The sequence below is a fragment of the Macrobrachium rosenbergii genome, chromosome 51, assembly GCF_040412425.1.
Source record: "Macrobrachium rosenbergii isolate ZJJX-2024 chromosome 51, ASM4041242v1, whole genome shotgun sequence".
Classification (NCBI taxonomy): domain Eukaryota; kingdom Metazoa; phylum Arthropoda; class Malacostraca; order Decapoda; family Palaemonidae; genus Macrobrachium; species Macrobrachium rosenbergii.
This window is the reverse complement of record NC_089791.1, coordinates 59,292,883-59,310,793: the sequence shown is the minus strand read 5'-3', so window position 1 is coordinate 59,310,793 and position 17,911 is coordinate 59,292,883. Positions and strand designations below refer to the sequence as shown.

The following is a 17,911-nucleotide window of genomic DNA, read 5'->3' as shown; positions in this document are numbered from 1 at the left end:
TTAAAACATTAATCAAGGGGAAGGCAACGGTAAATGAGCAGCCTCGGAAGGAGAGAATTATACCAGTTGTAAAATGGCTTGAAATTGTTAGATATGGTTAGATTTTAGAGACAAACGGTCAGCGAAAGCGACGTTTAATTCGGAACCTCTTAGAGAAGAGAGGAGAGCACTATCTTGGTCGCCAGAGCAGCAGAGGTGCTAGAAAGACAGAGCTTGATCTCAAAGAAGCACGAGAATAGACATTACTGTGTTGTCTGTCCCTTTTATCCAGGTATTACTGTTTTGACTGTCCCTCTTATCCAGGTATTATTGTGGTGACTGTCCCTTTTATCCAGACATTAATGTGGTGAGTGTCCCATTTATCCAGGTATTACTGTGTTGGCGGTCCCAATTATCCAGGTATTACACTGCTGACTGTCCCTTTTATCCAGGTGGGACTATTGTGTTGGCTGTCCCACTTATCCAGGTATTACTGTACTGTCTGTCCCTATTATCCAAGGATTACTGTACTGACTGTCCCTTTTATCCAGGTATTGCTGTGGTGGCTGTCCCTTTTGCTCCTCGCTTGAGCGGGTTCCGTTCTCACCTACCACTCTGTTCCCGAGTTTTTGATAGAAATTCATTTCCAGGTTCGGATTTGCTGTCCCGTTGCTAGGTAACCAATTGGTTCTTCCCGTAAAAATAATTCTAATCCTTCGGGCCAGCCCGAGCTGGCTCAGTGGTTGTTAAACTAAGATATACTTAACTTAACTTGTCCCTTTTGTCCAGGTATTACTGTGGTGGCTGTCCCATTTATCCGGGGATTGCTGTGCTGACTGCCTTTTATCCAGGTATTACAGTACTGTCTCTCCCTACTACCCAAGGATTACTGTACTGACTGTCCCTTTTATCCAGGTATTGCTGAGGTGACTGTCCCTTTTATCCAGGTATTACTGTGGTGGCTGTCCCATTTATCCGGGGATTGCTGTGCTGACTGCCTATTATCCAGGTATTACAGTACTGTCTCTCCCTACTACCCAAGGATTACTGTAATGACTGTCCCTTTTATCCAGGTATTGTTGTGGTGACTGTCCCTTTTATCTAGGTAATGCTGAGGTGGCTGTCCATTTTATCCAGGTATTACTGTGGTGACTGTATAAACCTTGATACAGAATTATTAATCACAGGAAAGAAAAGCATTTTCAATATTATATTTCTACGGAATCGACTACATGAAATGAGGTATGATAAACGCGTAGAGTATATTTACTAATGAAATGAAGTATGATAAACCGGTAGCGTTTATTTACCACATAAGTTACAAAAAGAAGGGGGAAAAGGGAAGGGGTCTTTAGAACCTACCCTATTATCTAATTTGGCAAAGTGCCAAATTTTGTCTAGATCGGTCAAACAGCTCGGATTTCTATAGCGCACAAAGTTACAAATATACATACAAACAAAGTTACAAACATACATACAAACAACATACAAACATTCACTTTTATATATAATATATATATATATAATAGATAGATAGATAGATAGATAGATAGACACACACACACACACACACACACACACACACATATATATTATATATATATATATATATATATATATATATATATATATATATATATATATATATATGTGTGTGTGTGTGTGTGTGTGTATAAAGTTTTCATTTTATTTTGCAAAAGAAAATAAAAAACCTATAATCCGAGGTTCCCGTCAGATTAAGAATCATTTTCAACTATTATCAACGGATATTTACACAAAAATCTATACAACCTCATGCCAGGATACGTTATAGCAATAAGTAGTACCTTAATATTTTCTCCTGTGATCCGTGTCACAGGTGGTGCCTTCGTGAATATGGGAGGCTGATCTTGTCTGTCTTCTATCAACACAGACACGGTCACGCACACAATGTTCCTCGTGTCTACCTCAAGGTCCGTATAGGGTTTCTGGAATAAAAAGAAATAAGAATTAAAGGTGTTCCATTAGATTACCACATTATTAATCCCGATGATTATATTAATGTTACATTGTTTTCTTTGTTATGATATTATCCTGCGATACTGAATCTAACAAAAAAATGTATTTGTAAAAAAATACCAAAATAAGTTACACTACCCTTAAAAATATCAACATACAATATATAGGAAGTGTCATACAAAATGGCAGTTGACTTTTCATATGCATCAGTATCTTATAATCAAGGCTAACGAGCTGACTGCATGTAACATATGATATTTTGGGGTTTCTGTTTATTGAAATCAGCTTGAAATATATTACCACATGGATTGCAAGAACATTGCATGAGGTTTTATCATTTTATCTTTAAAATAAGTTATCTGTATCCACCTTAATATAAAAAATATGATAACGTTTTTGCAGCAATTATTTACATTTAAGTTTAGAATACCGTGAAAATTCTGAACGAATCCAAATCAAAACCTGAATATTTATCAGTTCAAAACAAACAGCTACACACCAAACAATTCGTGCAGCAATGTTAGTGCACAAAACTAATGATATACACCTGACAGTTCAGACGAGAATATTAAAGGCCATACACAAATCTACATACTGGGTATCTCATATAAAGGCGGTAATGCTCATAAACAAAACAATACACCTGATACTCTAGACAAGGCTGGCAACGCCCACGACAAAACAGCTTGCCGAAGGTAGTAGGGACCGTAAACAAAGCATTACACAAACAAAGCATTACACCTGACAACGATATACGCCATAAAGACAGCTACACACCAGGGATTTCAAAAATAGACGAGTTGACAGGAATGAGCCGCCATTTCATAGCCAGTGAAGACAACAAAGCAATTCAGCATAAAGGTTGATCTTTAAAAAACCGAAAAACTTTTCATATTAAGAAAGAATAGAGGAAGAAAAGAACAATGTATGAAAGAACAGTCTTAACTATTGAAAATTGATCATACTGAATACTTTAAAATTTGGTAACCTTGAGGAAATACAGTTCCTTCCAGTCATGCCCCTCTGACGTAAGCGTTCCAAATTAACATACATTTTGTATGATATAACTCACAACTCGTATCACAAAAATATGTATCGTTGAAAGTGTTTTATCTATTCATGTACATGAAATATAAATTGAAATTTAAAATAACTGGAGTGAGAATGCTTGAGTAGAGTTCAATGAGACAGAAAATGATATGAAGGAGACATCTTTTTTAAATTATATATTTTATTTAGAGTTTTTCTTTAACAGTATACTTGGGACATTGAATCCAGAGGAATCCGATATTAAAGCTAAAGAATGAATTGACTCTCAATATTTACGTGATGTTTTTTCAATTAATGCTAAAGAAACAAAACACTGAGCCTAACTTCGCATAATCTACTTATGATTTTTATTTTCTTTATGGAAAAACGTTTTTAAGCTATAAAGTTATATTACATATGTAATATTACATATTACATAATTATCACAGATAAAACTTCATCTTCCTATGTGAAAGTATATTTTCATAGGAGGGAAGTATATACTCTTAACATTATGTAAAGATCAAATACAAAATGTTCACTCTTGTTTAGAAAATGTACTGATATAATTAATATTTGTTATATATGTGCGTAAAACATACTTTTACATGTTACACATATATATTACCATACAGTATGAGTATATAGGGTATTTCCGCACATTATTTGTAAATCTATTTTGCAGTAAGCAATTATTCATATAAGTATTAATATATAAGTTAAACTTGAATAACACCAATATTAATTAATTTTCTGTGATGTCAACTGCGAAGCGCCACTAGAGAAAAATGGTCTCATTTCCTGAGCTCCTAAAACGCTTCACAATAATGTCTTCCAAAAGGCAATATTGAACCGCTGATAGATGAGACCGCTAAAGGTCATAAAATTATTGATAAAGTAAAACCATCTCTTGAAGACTACTGACTTTATTATATCCTCAGCAAAGTCAATGTTGACAGCCATGGAATATGTTCCCACCGGTCTTTACTGCCTGTAATTAAATATTTTTTCTTTGTTTTGTTTAAGCATAACATTTTTTCCCAAAGGCCTCATCTTTTGTTTATGTTTAGGATATTTGGGTGTACCCAATGCCGTCTTTGGCTCCCAGTTACTGATTCAACATAAACTGGCAGTTACCGAACCGGTTTTACCAAATTATCTATAATCTTATCAATACAATTTTTTTCATTATATTTTCACTTAGACATTTAATGATCAAAATTAATGTTTAAACGAAGCCCATTCCCACATTGTCGTCGGACCAAGAAATGTCCAGAGCCTGGTCACAAAAGTTCATTTATTAATATACTTTTCATGCATAACCAATGTGCATCGACCGGTTTGTTTAATCTTTCAAACAATTTTTTTTTCTTAATCCCATTTAAGTATTCGTTTTGCTCCAACACATTACACTCTCCATACATACAAACAGGCATCGATATCAAACTTAACAATACATATATATATATATATATATATATATATATATATATATATATATATATATATATATATATATATATATATATATATACATATATAAACACATGTATATTAAGAATTCTATTTATACTTATTTCTTGGAATAAAATTTCTAAAACCAATTGAATAATTGTAAATTAGAGCAGTCAACCCGGCAAGCTCAGATACACCTTTAAGAATGAGAAATAATGTTCTGACCTCTTAACTCTCATCTAATGACTATTGACAAATTATGAGCGCTAAGAATTATCTAGAGAAAAAAGATAACAAAAACTGTCCTTAGCGTGAGACGTTCCAACATGTTAGCCTACTTTTCAATTTCTTCCATTTAGGTTATTATGACGTTTAGGTCAGGTGCACCTGTTCAGTCAAGGTGTTTGCTTCGTTAAGGCCAATTTGCTAAATCTAGATTCCATGAATGTAAACCTGATTCGAAACAATATAAACTTCATCAAGTTAATTATCTAGGTACATTTCACTCGCGGCAATTTGGCTCTTCGAAGATATAATTGTTCTTCTATATATATTAAAATTTTGTTCTTCCTTCCAAAGTAAAACCGTTCTATTAAGCTGAATTTACTTCTTAAAGGTAACCTTTTATTATCAAGATATACCTGCTAAATCAATGGAGACTAATATAAGTTGGGTAACGAAATATTACAGGATTAGAGTTGCCAAAGTTAAAAATATAGTATAACAGATGACAAAGAAAATCAATTCAAATAAAATCCTACGGTCAAAATGGCTTCCAAGAAGCGTTCTTGCTAACATTTCCTCGTTGTAATTTCTCCCCGCTTAGTCATAACTATTTCAAGCGTCGTACATTGACTTACTGTTTGACATTGAAAACATAAAGTATGCGCCATTATTTCGGTGACGTCACGTTACCAATAACCAGTCGGAAACTAAAAGCACCTGACGTCATCACGACGGTGACCAATGAGGAACGAAAGTTCTGTGACATCATTATAACGTCAGCTTGCCGATGAAAAATCAGAAACGACAATACTTTGACAAGTCTTCATGCTGATAACAAATCAGAAATAAAGAGAGACTTAGAGAAATGAGTTTTTGTATGTCAACATTCAGAACAATAATAAAGACATTTTTAGAAATGTCAATACCTTTGTCAGCACTAGTAACTGTAAGAAAGATAGTAATTTCACCTTTGCAGGCCTCTGACATAAGCACCATAATTCGGTCACCTTATCAGTTGGAATTTCTGATAACAGGACCAGTTATGATGATCATTACATTCAAAATGCTTCTAATCGATACAGGTTTAGGTAGGAATTATGAGGCTTTTTTGCAGGAGTTGAATTATTCCAAGGTCTCTGACGTTCACGATAATCTTATGCGACAAAACTTTTTTAATGACATAAGCATCCATCATTATTTTTAAATAGGGAACTAATAAAATCTTAAACTAACAAATAAACCAATAAACTAAGGCATATTGAACAATAAGTGTGACATTTTCCTTAGATGATTTACAAAAAAGCGAATTATGTTAAATTTCAAATTTTGACAAATCTAAGAAGCTGTCAAACATTTTAACAAGTGGAAATTCAAACATAAATTTAATATTTCTTAAATCAGCAAAACTTGTGGATTACCGCTCTCTTGCAATGGCTGAAAATGCCTTCATAAAACTTCAATGAGTAATTCAATATTCAGAATCTGCTCGAGCCATGATAAAAATCTATACATCAGAAACTGATCTCAATTGATACAGAATATTTTTTTAGCATCTGAAAGATGGACTTTAAAAAAGTAAAATAACCTTTATTAACTTAAGAATTAAAGCAAAAGTAATAATAATATAGATTTACAACGATTTTTACTCAAAGCTTTCACAGCTATCTTCAATTTCAGAAAAAAAATTATGCTATATCTCATCATTGTAGTTATTACTACTAATAATACTCATTCATGCTAAAAATTATTAGCCAGCAAGGTCATAACGTCGCTGAGCAACTTTCTTTTTAGCGATAGTTTCGTTTTTCTACTTTGTAGCAATCGTTACTATTATCATTAATATTGGTGCTATTATTACTGTTATCATTAATATTACTATTCATAATGCTCACTCATTCATATGGAAATTGCCTGAAATGTCTATTTGCTTGCTGAACAAATGTTCTTATTAAAAGTACCAAGATTTATAGTTATACAGCCATTATTATTATTATTATTATTATTATTATTATTATTATTATTATTATTATTATTATTATTATTGTTATTATTATTATTACCAATGAACACTTATTCGTATAGAAAAAGTTAAAAGGGCCATTAGTTTTCTTAGAAACAATTAAAATTTTCCACCTTGGTATCCCATAATATTTTTACCATGAAACCAGTCATCCACATGCCATTGCCCTAAATAAATTAATTTTTAACCCTCGTAGTCTGCAGTAATCCTAATAAAGTGGACCTTGACTCCCCTACCAAGATAATAAAGTCCCCATAAGTTGCATCATCATAATACAGAAGGCTGAGGTGCACCATAATTAGGCTACACGAGATGCTTTTTAATTTTGTCCAGAGAATCATTTTAATCACGGAGATTTTCTTAATACACTCGGAAGGGAAACCTCATTATGATCTGCTCTTTCTTTACGGCGTGTCACTATGGTCTAAGGTGTAAGATTATTTACTGGACGTTTCGCCGGTGTTATTCATTTCTCCCCCAAATTCCTGCGACACTAAGACATAAAATGCAGATCTTTAGTTATATGTACTGAGAACGTAGTTTCGCTGCACAGGTCGTTATTAGAGAGAAAATATGCTGCTAGTCTTTAAGTGAAGTGTATCTGAGTCCATACGTATTCATGATGGTGAGTAACTTTATCCGGGGGTTTTACATTTGTTTTCAAGAGGATTCTCTGGAAAGCTGGCGCAGTAATAAATAAAATTAATGAATAATGTGTGAATCCTACATGATCAGGACAGTGAATAATATTGAAAGTATGAGCTCGGTGAATATTAGTAATTAACTCACGAAATGCTAAACCTTCTTACGTGACACTATGATCAAAATGCATTTTTTTTTATCCATTTTATGTCTGGGATAATAAAGAACCACCAACAACAAGACTTTGCTCACAGAGTGCATTCTAGAACTACAAAAGAATACTTTTGAAGGGCATAAATAGCATAACTTTGTCTATAGATTTGACAAGTCAAGTAATCGGTTTATTTTAGAAAACAATCCTCTAGTGATACAAAAGTGATAATACTTTTCAGTTCGTGTTTATCTCACATCGTTAGGTTAGCTGATATTATTAGCCATGATGGAGCTGTTCTATCTCACTGTCAGTTAATATCCCACACCATTATAAATAATAATCAGTGCACCCTTGACTGTCGTAAAGAAATCCATCAACACGCTCGACTTGAAGCCATATTGACCAAACCCTTCATTCCTTGACATTACGCGACAATAACAAGAATGGAATTCCCAGCCCATCGACCCACTACACGCCTCCACCTGACAAACCCCCTTCCTTAAGGACCCCTGGAGTCCCTCCTTCATCTCCTTTGGCAGCAAAACAACACCGAACCCACTTCATCTCCTTCGGTACCAGAAACTACCCACTTCCTGGAGGATGCATGTACCCACTCCTTCATCTACTTCGGCGAAACCTCTTCTTTACCTAACCCGGCAGCCCACAACTGCCTCTTCTTTGAGAACTTCGAACCCCCTTCATCTGCTTTAGAAGCAGACAACGCCCTCTTTCCTGAGGACCCACGAACCCCCTTCTTCATCTACTTCCGCAGAGGAGAACCCTACTCCTTGAAGACCCGCGAATCCTCTTCTTCTTGAGTAACCCCAAATACCTTCCCCTTCCCCATTCATTTCCTTCAACGTCTAATAACCCCCTTCCCTGATGACCACCTTCATCTTCATCGGGTTCGACTCCTCGACCCTTTGGGCCCCCATCTTTATATGTTCTCGACCGACCATGAACATGAAGTTAAGTTAATCAAGACCTTTGGCGGCGTGATCTCATGACAAGTTATGAATTCCTAGAGACATTTATCACCCGATGATCTAATGGTCCCATTGCGGCGCTTCTAAGATATATTAAGGATCTCCATCATACTTAACATTCTTCATTCTAATTTTCACATTCTATTTGGTTGTCGGTGTGACCTTTCCTTACAAAGGCATAAAGCTTATTCACGTCTGTTTTCTTTTACGTAAATTCGCTTTTTTTTTTTATTGCCAATGACTTTTATAACAAGTGATCAGATAAAATAAGGTTTCCAGATAACTAATCTAGCAAAATCAGATTGTGATGTGATAAATATTTTATGAAATGTTAATTTTGATGCAAGAGAAACAGAAAACTTATTGAGTTTCCAATCAATTAGAGTACTTTAACTAAGAAAACAGATATTAGAAATTTTTCTCAGTGACTACAGGTAATCTTACGAATTCATATAACACAGATATCTCTTAAGACACTTATATGGGAACCCCCATATTACGCCATCTCCGGAGAGAGCCATCTAAGAAATGCAAAGCACAAGGGTACCTTGTGAAAGTGAAATGCAACGAATAATGCTGTTAAAAGTACCGTCCTCTAAATGCTAGCTTCTTCTCAAACGCTTTCTTTGAGAATAGTGTACGCTAAAACAATCCTTATTTGGTGATCTTTTATCTTAAAAATTACTTTCAAATTGCTTTGTGTAAATCTCTTGCGTTGAGAAAACCAAGCTTTAATCGGCTCTTCTAGAGGTCATTTGTACGGCACGATAAGACCAATAAGACAGTACATACTGTAATCCAGGTGAGGCTCTAGTTAGTATTTTTAGAAACGGTTTACGTAAAATCAAAATTTCGTTATTTTCTTCAGATCAGTCGTTTTCCTAAGTTCGCTCAGAATTGTTCATAATGTGCACGGTTGTATAGAAAATCATCAGACAGACCATAATCTTGACACGCATAATTCCATAATATATGACTTTCATATAAAAAAAGAGGCAGAAACAGTTAGAGGTAACAAAGGCAGAAGTTACTGAATCACAAGAGATGAAAAGCTAAGGAAAGTGTGACTATGATATACAGAATAGCTGTTTGAATCAGCACTGCAGTTTCCCGTAACTTTCGCGCATCAGTATATACAGCAGTCAGAGGAACACTCCTCAGTTTTACAGTAAAGAGACAGAAGGACCTCCAGTACTCTGAGACGTAAATTGTGGCGTTAACTCAAGTGGCTCAGCAATAAGCCTGTGGAAGACAGTCATAGGCTTAATCTTAGAGATGATCTATTATTTAAGTACCAAAGTGAAGAGCCAGCAATGAATGTATTAATTTTTCATATCAGTTACAAATTTTTTTTTATAAAAGTAATAAAAATGCAATACATCTTTCAATAAAATTTTGAGGTCTTGCCTCAAATTATCGCAGTATCTTAAGTCAAACGGTAAAATAGCTGTAACAAAACCAAAGCAAAAGCTTCTCAAAAATTGTGAAGTGTACAAAATATTGCCTCAAAAATACTCTCCTCAAGAAATAAAATGTAATGTCATTAACATTCAATCAAAATTCAGTGAAAAGAAACGCAAGATGGAGTAGCCAAATTATATTACTGAATTAATCTATATGAATATTATGTCATCTGAAAATAAAAATACTGAACGAAGTTATAGTAAACGTAAGATATAATAATAATAATAATAATAATAATAATAATAATAATAATAATAATAATAATAATAATAATAATATTATTAATTAATAATAATAAATTATTATTATTATTATTATTCCTTATATTATTATTATTATTATTATTATTATTATTGGAAGTCTTTTAAAAGAAAAGTCCTTTTCCAACATGAAGCGCAATTAGAGAAAAGAATATGTTACTTTTACTGTATTATTTTCGTGACCTATTTCGTGACCTAAACGTGAATTCCATGGCGGTCTCCTGTCATTAATTCGTCATATAATTTGTTTTGGAGATGTAATTCAAGCATGCAGATGACTGCGTCAAACAGAATAAATATATATTCTCTGACATAAGCTTCATTCTTTATCGTGCAAATGGCTGGAAGGTACGCATAATAATAATAATAATAATAATAATAATAATAATAATAATAATAATAATAATAATAATAATAATAATAATAATAATAATAATAATAATAATTATTATTATTATTATTATTATTATTATTATTATTATTATTATTATTATTAATTCGTCCTAGAACGACATAATAGTACATTTAAAGAAACAGTTAAATTACACTGAACTAAGCTTCTTGACTCCTGAAACACACTGTCATGATAATGATGAAATTATGGTGAACTTATTTTCACGTAGTAAATCCGAAAATGGTCATCTTGTGAAGGTATCCAAAATAATAGAATTTCCTAATCTTCTTGAAGCGAAAAACGAAGTTGGGGAGTATTCCATTCTTCTCTTAGATATGAATGAATTTGTAAGCATATAAAATCAACGGCTTTGAATTTTTGAGAAGGGTTTATGGAAACTAAATTTAATCCCCAACAGAAATTTGGTATATAAGCTCACTAAAATGCTCAATGCAAAAGAAAGTCACATATTGACCTTAAATCTTTTCATTAATGAAACTGGTAATTAACGGTTATATCGGTAAGAAAGAAACGAATAAACACTGTATTACTTATTAACAAAATTAGAAATGATGCCATTTCCAAGAACGAGAGAGACTTGAATGATCAGTGCTTGTATTGAAATGGTAGAAAAATATGGAATTCGGAAGAAATGATTTTATGAAATAGCTGGAAAATATGATGAGTAGTATAAAAGAAATTACGGGACATATCTACGCGAATTCAAAACACACTCGTACATTAGAACACTTTTAAAGCATAAATGTACCAGTTCAGTTCAGGTAAAACCAAGAATCCAAGAGTTAAGTTTCGATAAAAAAAGGAAAAGAAAATGGGGAACTTCTTTTCGTGAAGATACAGTCAGACAAAAGGTATAAAGTGAAGCAATAGTATGAAGGAAATTGTTTATCCATTGTGCAAAAATATAGTATTTATTTTATATATTTTTATAAGAATAGCACTAGAAAGTTGTGTTAGTTTATAAACTTATTTTTATCAAATTTCATCAAGTTTTTTCTTTAGATTTTACTTTCATGCAAATGTTATTTGAGCAACCGAACGATCTTTGTACCATTTTTCCTGAGAACGAATATAGAATCACAATAATAGCAGCATGTAGATTTGTATAACGAATAAACTCCAGTATGCTTATAAAATAAAAAAATAAAAAGGTAAACTATGTTAAGCCAATTTCAAAATAGGTAACTGATTACGAATTCACATGATATACATGAAGCATAACTTAGATAAAAAAAAAATAGAAGATATGTAATAATGAGCTAAAAGAGTCTGAAAATCCGTACTTATCAGCTGAGACCAAGATTAAAGGCGTATCTGCCAGCAAGAAATAAACCGATAACTGTTACATAGTACAGGAATAATTGGAAGGACACAACATTTTATCTAACGACAGAAGAGCAGGAGGCTACATTTATCGTCTTCAAACAAATAGTGAATTGTAAAAAGAGATGCATTTCATATGAAAGGAATTCTCTCTCTCTCTCTCTCTCTCTCTCTCTCTCTCTCTCTCTCTCTCTCTCTCTCTCTCTCTCTCTCTCTCTTGTGTGTGTGTGTGTGTGGTGGGAGGGGGGAGGTTTGCCCTGTCCATATTCATCTAAAGATCAATGGAAATCGTTCATAAATCGTAGGGAAGTAAGAAGGTCGCTCAGCCATAAAGCAATAGAAGTGAATGGTTGGGGTCAGAGTAATGATAGGTGTTGGATAAGAGGGATGATAAAAATCCAGAGATAAATAAGACTATTTTTTCGGGCAGGGGGAATAAAGGATGAATAACAACGAAGGAAAAATATGAGATAAAGCATCATTCAATGGGAGATAGTAATAAAAAAATAATGGAGAAAATAATAACGAAAATAGGAGATATGGAACCTATTACAATCTCACGTGATATTGGAATAACTGATCTGAAAATCAGTAATCATTCAGCGGGTGTGCGTATGTTCATTTCATATATATCCACATGCCTATATACACACGTATATAATTTAAAGATTATGCTCGCTGCTATATGAGCTATGAAAAATTAAATCATGTAAACATAGCCAAAACGGGAACTCTCAATTTGGTGGCCAAAATTTCATCTTAAATATAAAGGAATTTCAGTTCCAGGGTGGGGTCTTATGTCTTATGTATGTATGTAAAAGTAGTAAGACGTACTCATAAACCATCGCGAAAAGAATGGATACGCTAGCCTGAACAATGATACTGACATGGCATTCCAACGCGCTCACTAAACCGCCCACACATGCACAAATGCATCTTTACATTCTTCAAACTACATAAAGGGAATATGATACAGAAATCATTCAAGTTCATTTTGAGCATTTTCATGAGCATGTCAGCTACACAACCCCAACCCACTTCTTTATTTGAACCACTCATCCAAGGATGGTTTTTACGATGCTGATATATTTAACTGATATATGAAGTTATCGATAATAAGTAATGACGAGGAGAAATGAACTTAATGTTTATTGCAAATTAAAACGAGCTTACTGTTGAGAACCCCTTAAAAATTTCATCCACACGCTTAAAGTAGCATCAAATTTAAGAGCAATTTTCAACTAATTCTGTTACCAACGTCATACTGTGAGAATAAAACGCCAACATGAATGAGTAGAAATAATTTTGACATTGTGAGTAATGATTTTTTTTTTTTTTTGCTTGCAAACAGCATTCGGGACTTACAGAATCCTTATTCGTGTCTAGTATTATGCACAGCAAATTATAAGGCAATAACCATACGATTTATTGTAGGAGCTATAAAAACTATGACGGCCCAATATCAATAGACGTTGTCACGTCACATGAATCATACATATATATATAAATTTCTTTGCTGGAATGGATGCATAACATTCGTTACAAGCAAATTTATTTAGGTCTTTGGTAAAGATTAATTTAATAAGGTTTGATATGAAAAAGCTGAAAATAAAATTGTTTTATTAAACTGATAAACGTTACCATAAAAAGTAGAATATGTTTCAAACACATTAAGCACGCACTTTCTCAACAGAAAATAACCTGACACCTCATTCAAAGAAAGTCTGCGGGATTCACCAGTAATGTTCCACTTACTCATTTTTACTAGTACTGAAGCCCAAGATAAATCCGAACCGTTTATATAGGAAACACACTCCCTCTTTAGAATAAAACATATCTTCTCTAAACAGCATAGTTCAAAGAACTATGAAAAGTGATTTTGAGTAAATATAAAAACTTGTTCAGTAAGAAGCAATAAATGACGGTCCATAATGTACAGAATTCCTCTGGCGTATTATAGGTCTCATACAGGAACGCAGCACCACAAATCATACAAATGTAGGTCACTTGTATCAATCTACACTTCACTTTAAAGAATTTGGCGGTCAAAGGGAAGGGAATTTGTCTCAAAATGAATTATAAAGAGAAATTTGTCACCTTATACATTCACAGTGAATATATATATATATATATATATATATATATATATATATATATATATATATATATATATATATATATATATATATATATATAATATATATATATATATATATATATATATATATATATATATATATATATATATATATATATAAAGATTTTGGCCGCAAAGGGAAGGGAATTCGTATCAGCAGACCTTACACATTCAAAATGAATTTATAAAGAGAAATTTGTCAATATATATATATATATATGTGTGTGTGTGTGTGTGTGTGTGTGCGTGTGTTAGTATATGTGCATTGGTCACAGACATACTACTAACATACATGAAAAAAAAAAAAAGGCGAACGGATAGTTTATGTTAGTTGCAAACATTTATTTCTTTCAGGTGTTGTAAAATATCTTACATCGAGATCAATACAAAAATGCAATTATTTAACGGAAGTGATTATCTAAACATATCTAAATGATCCTAAGGTAAAGCCCTCGAGTGGCAACTCCACCCTGTCTTATCCTTATCTGGAATATTGGAATATTATACAGATTATATTATAAATTCCAGAGGAAGCGTATGTTACGCATCATAAAAAATTTAAAATTTACCTCATAAAATTTTCAGTTTTACTCAGAGTGCTGTCGCATTTGTGGCATGAGATCTTCATGTTACATGACAGACATAAGTTAAGATTTTTTAACGATACTGTCATAGCCTTTAAAGGGCATAACAGTTACCAAAAAATTGCTGATAGGCTATACAAATGTCAAAAATAATTTTCTCGCAGACATTACCAGTACTTACGGTCCCAGATATACGGTAACATTTTCAAGTCTGAAAAAATCATTATTTTCGTTTCTTGAATTCTTTATATCTCATCGTCAACCCAAGAATCACTTAAGACCCATTTGTCAAGACCCACTTATATACAACCACACGAATGTTTTTTTCCGGTAAGTGCAAGTGTCGCCCAGGTGTATAACACCAGCGTTTATATAGGTTAACCGTTATCATGAGTAGGAATAGCGTACTATCTCGCTCTCATTGCAATATCTAGGCCACGATACATATCTTAGGGTAAACATGGATTGGAAAGGCTGTTTATGAGGATTTGTGTTGCTATTATCAACACATATTTTTACTGGATCGAGTATGGGTATAGTGTATTCTTCATTGCTATACATCTTTTATAAGTGATTGTGTGAGCTACGAATTCTTACTATCTTAAATAGTCTTTAGATTTGAGACACAACAATTGAGACTCCTCGGGATGTCGATACTCAGAAGCAGCTGATATCTGAAAAATAGGTATCCAAACTTTTGAATCATTAGTCAGACCTGTGCTTGTATTCAGTAACGTAGCTCTGGTTTTCTTTTCAGTCTTATATATTAATCTGTAGATATGAGCTCGTACGCATACGCATATATATATAAATATATATATATATATATATATATATACATACATATATATATATATATATATATATATATATATGTATGTATATATATGTGTGTGTGTGAGAGAGAGAGAGAGAGAGAGAGAGAGAGAGAGAGAGAGAGAGAGAGAGAGAGAGAGACAGACAGACAGAGACAGACAGAAAGAAATAAACATCAAAACTTGTATCATGTTGAATAAGCAAACTGAATATGTACCACTAATCCTTCATATTGTAGACATTGTAATGTCGGATGGTGAGCAAATCGTAAATCCCAAAAGCTCAAGAGATAAAACATTAAAAACTGTAAAACAAAAAAACTTTATAAAACCAGACACTGACGCCCTACCAGGCAGGTCAAACAAAACAAAAAGTACTACGCATAAATAATGATGAGATCTACGCGGATGCCATGCAATTAGGTCAGATTAAAGGAAAGTACTTAACACGATAAAAGAAATCTACTCTGCGTTCACAGAACATTTTTACAATTGAGGTCAAGACCACAAAACCAGTCACTCACTCGGCTTTTAATTACCATTAATACGAGGTCTAGCCAGCGTAGACATTCACGGGTGCTTACCGTCAATAATTTCATGACGCTATTGAGGTCAGATCACGGCGTTGCCTGGGTATTATTAATGACTGATAAGGCTACACTAACAAACATTCACGTTCTTACAGACTTCCGGTACCTTTTTCCTCCCTTTTTTACGCTTTGATTAATTAGCCATTGAGGAATTAGTGCAGGAGAGCTCTCGTTTACTATAAATTCTCTCTCTCTCTCTCTCTCTCTCTCTCTCTCTCTCTCTCTCTCTCTCTCTCTCTCTCTCTCTTAATTTATTTGCATGCTTACTGGGCGTTGGAAATCAATTTTCGTTAACAAGGTATCGAGACCACGAGCTTCCAAATATAATTTCTTTTGTACATTTCTATAGGAAATATTGTTCTCCGATAGAGACTTTCCTTTCTCTGCTATGCTTTTGAATTCTCTTACTACTTCTGCGTTGCCTGAACCTTGTAAAATTCCCTTTTTCTTGTAAGCCGTTCGTGTCTCCCTTTATCTAAAGGGCAGTTTTCTGTTTTTTCTCTCTCTGCCATAAGCATAGGTTTAAAAGAATGAGAGTATATCATTAACAATAATTTAACACATTTAGCAGCATTAGTGTAAGAAATAATAAATTTTATACAATTACGAAAATTATCTTAAAATTTTTCAGGTAAATGAGTTTATTAGTAAAATATCTACCCTCTAGTGAATTAATAATTTCATAAATCAAGTCAAGTTCATTCCAGCACTGTAACCTTAAAATTGATATTGAACCTATAAGTAATCCGACGTTGTAAGTTTACTGAACTTCTACATTCGTTTCGTAAAAGAAAAACTTTATTACTAACTGGTAACCGCTTACTAAACTGTGTTGGTTTCCTTAGGGACAACGTAAATAAACGCGTCGGTGACTGACGTTAGCTTTGCTTAAACAGAAAGGCATACGAGTAGACGCTGGTCATTAATTAAGATTGACAAACAAGACACGCATTATAGATCAGATTAATGATACCACAAATGGAATGAAAAATATTGCAAACTTTATTGAGAATTTATGTCTTTCATAATGCACTTATGAACGTACAGGCTCAATACAAGGTGAGGATAGCGTTCAATATATTGTTGATTTATCGATGAAACTAATAAGCGATGGAGTGAAGTCTCGGCGAACCAGACATTTATTGACATTTACTTCATGAACTTCATACAGAAAATGTTGAACTTCACTAATAAGCGCGTGGCAGATACGCAGTCTATTCGGAAAACATAATATACCGTGTATAAAGAATTGACTAGCATTCCTCTGTTAGTCTGCATTCCATTCTGATAATTACTTTAGAACAATGCTACAAACAAGTTACGAATTAGTAACAAAATACAGTCCATACACAGAGGTGCCGGAGACATGCCTCATTTATTGGTGTTGACGTGAGGGTTAAAAGGATATAACCATAAAAACCAGTTTAACATTTATCGCCCCTCGAGCCCACATTACCTCCAGAGGTAAAAGTTACGGTAAATTAAAGATCACATCGAAGTCAGAGTAGACAAATAATACGCTTAGCACCACTAAATAAAATAAGGAAATCTGTAACTAAATTACTTATCAGAAAAAAATAACTTTTCTGACAAGGTTAATATTGTTAAATGGAGACGCATCCAAGATATCAAACATTTTTTGTTTCAAGACTATAATACCACGGACTACGCAGGAATTAACCCTTTTGAACCATTAAGTAAGGATTAACAAAATCATTTCAGAAGCAGTTATTTTTTTTTAAATACTGCAAATCCCCATATTTCCATCCCTTTTTATTTATATGAAAAGGTAAATAAAAACTCGCACAAATACACACACACGCATATATATATAT

The 17,911-nt window shown here is 33.2% G+C and overlaps 1 protein-coding gene across 1 annotated transcript in view; it reads right to left on the bottom strand.

The window, feature by feature from the left end:
- Positions 1 to 17,911, bottom strand: part of LOC136833452 (cadherin-86C-like) — a 207,697-nt gene that overhangs the window by 18,361 nt on the left and 171,425 nt on the right. The window contains exon 7 of the mRNA XM_067095631.1: positions 1,806 to 1,946. Within this exon, the coding sequence (XP_066951732.1) occupies positions 1,806 to 1,946 (141 nt within the window). The remainder of the gene's footprint in view (positions 1 to 1,805; positions 1,947 to 17,911) is intronic.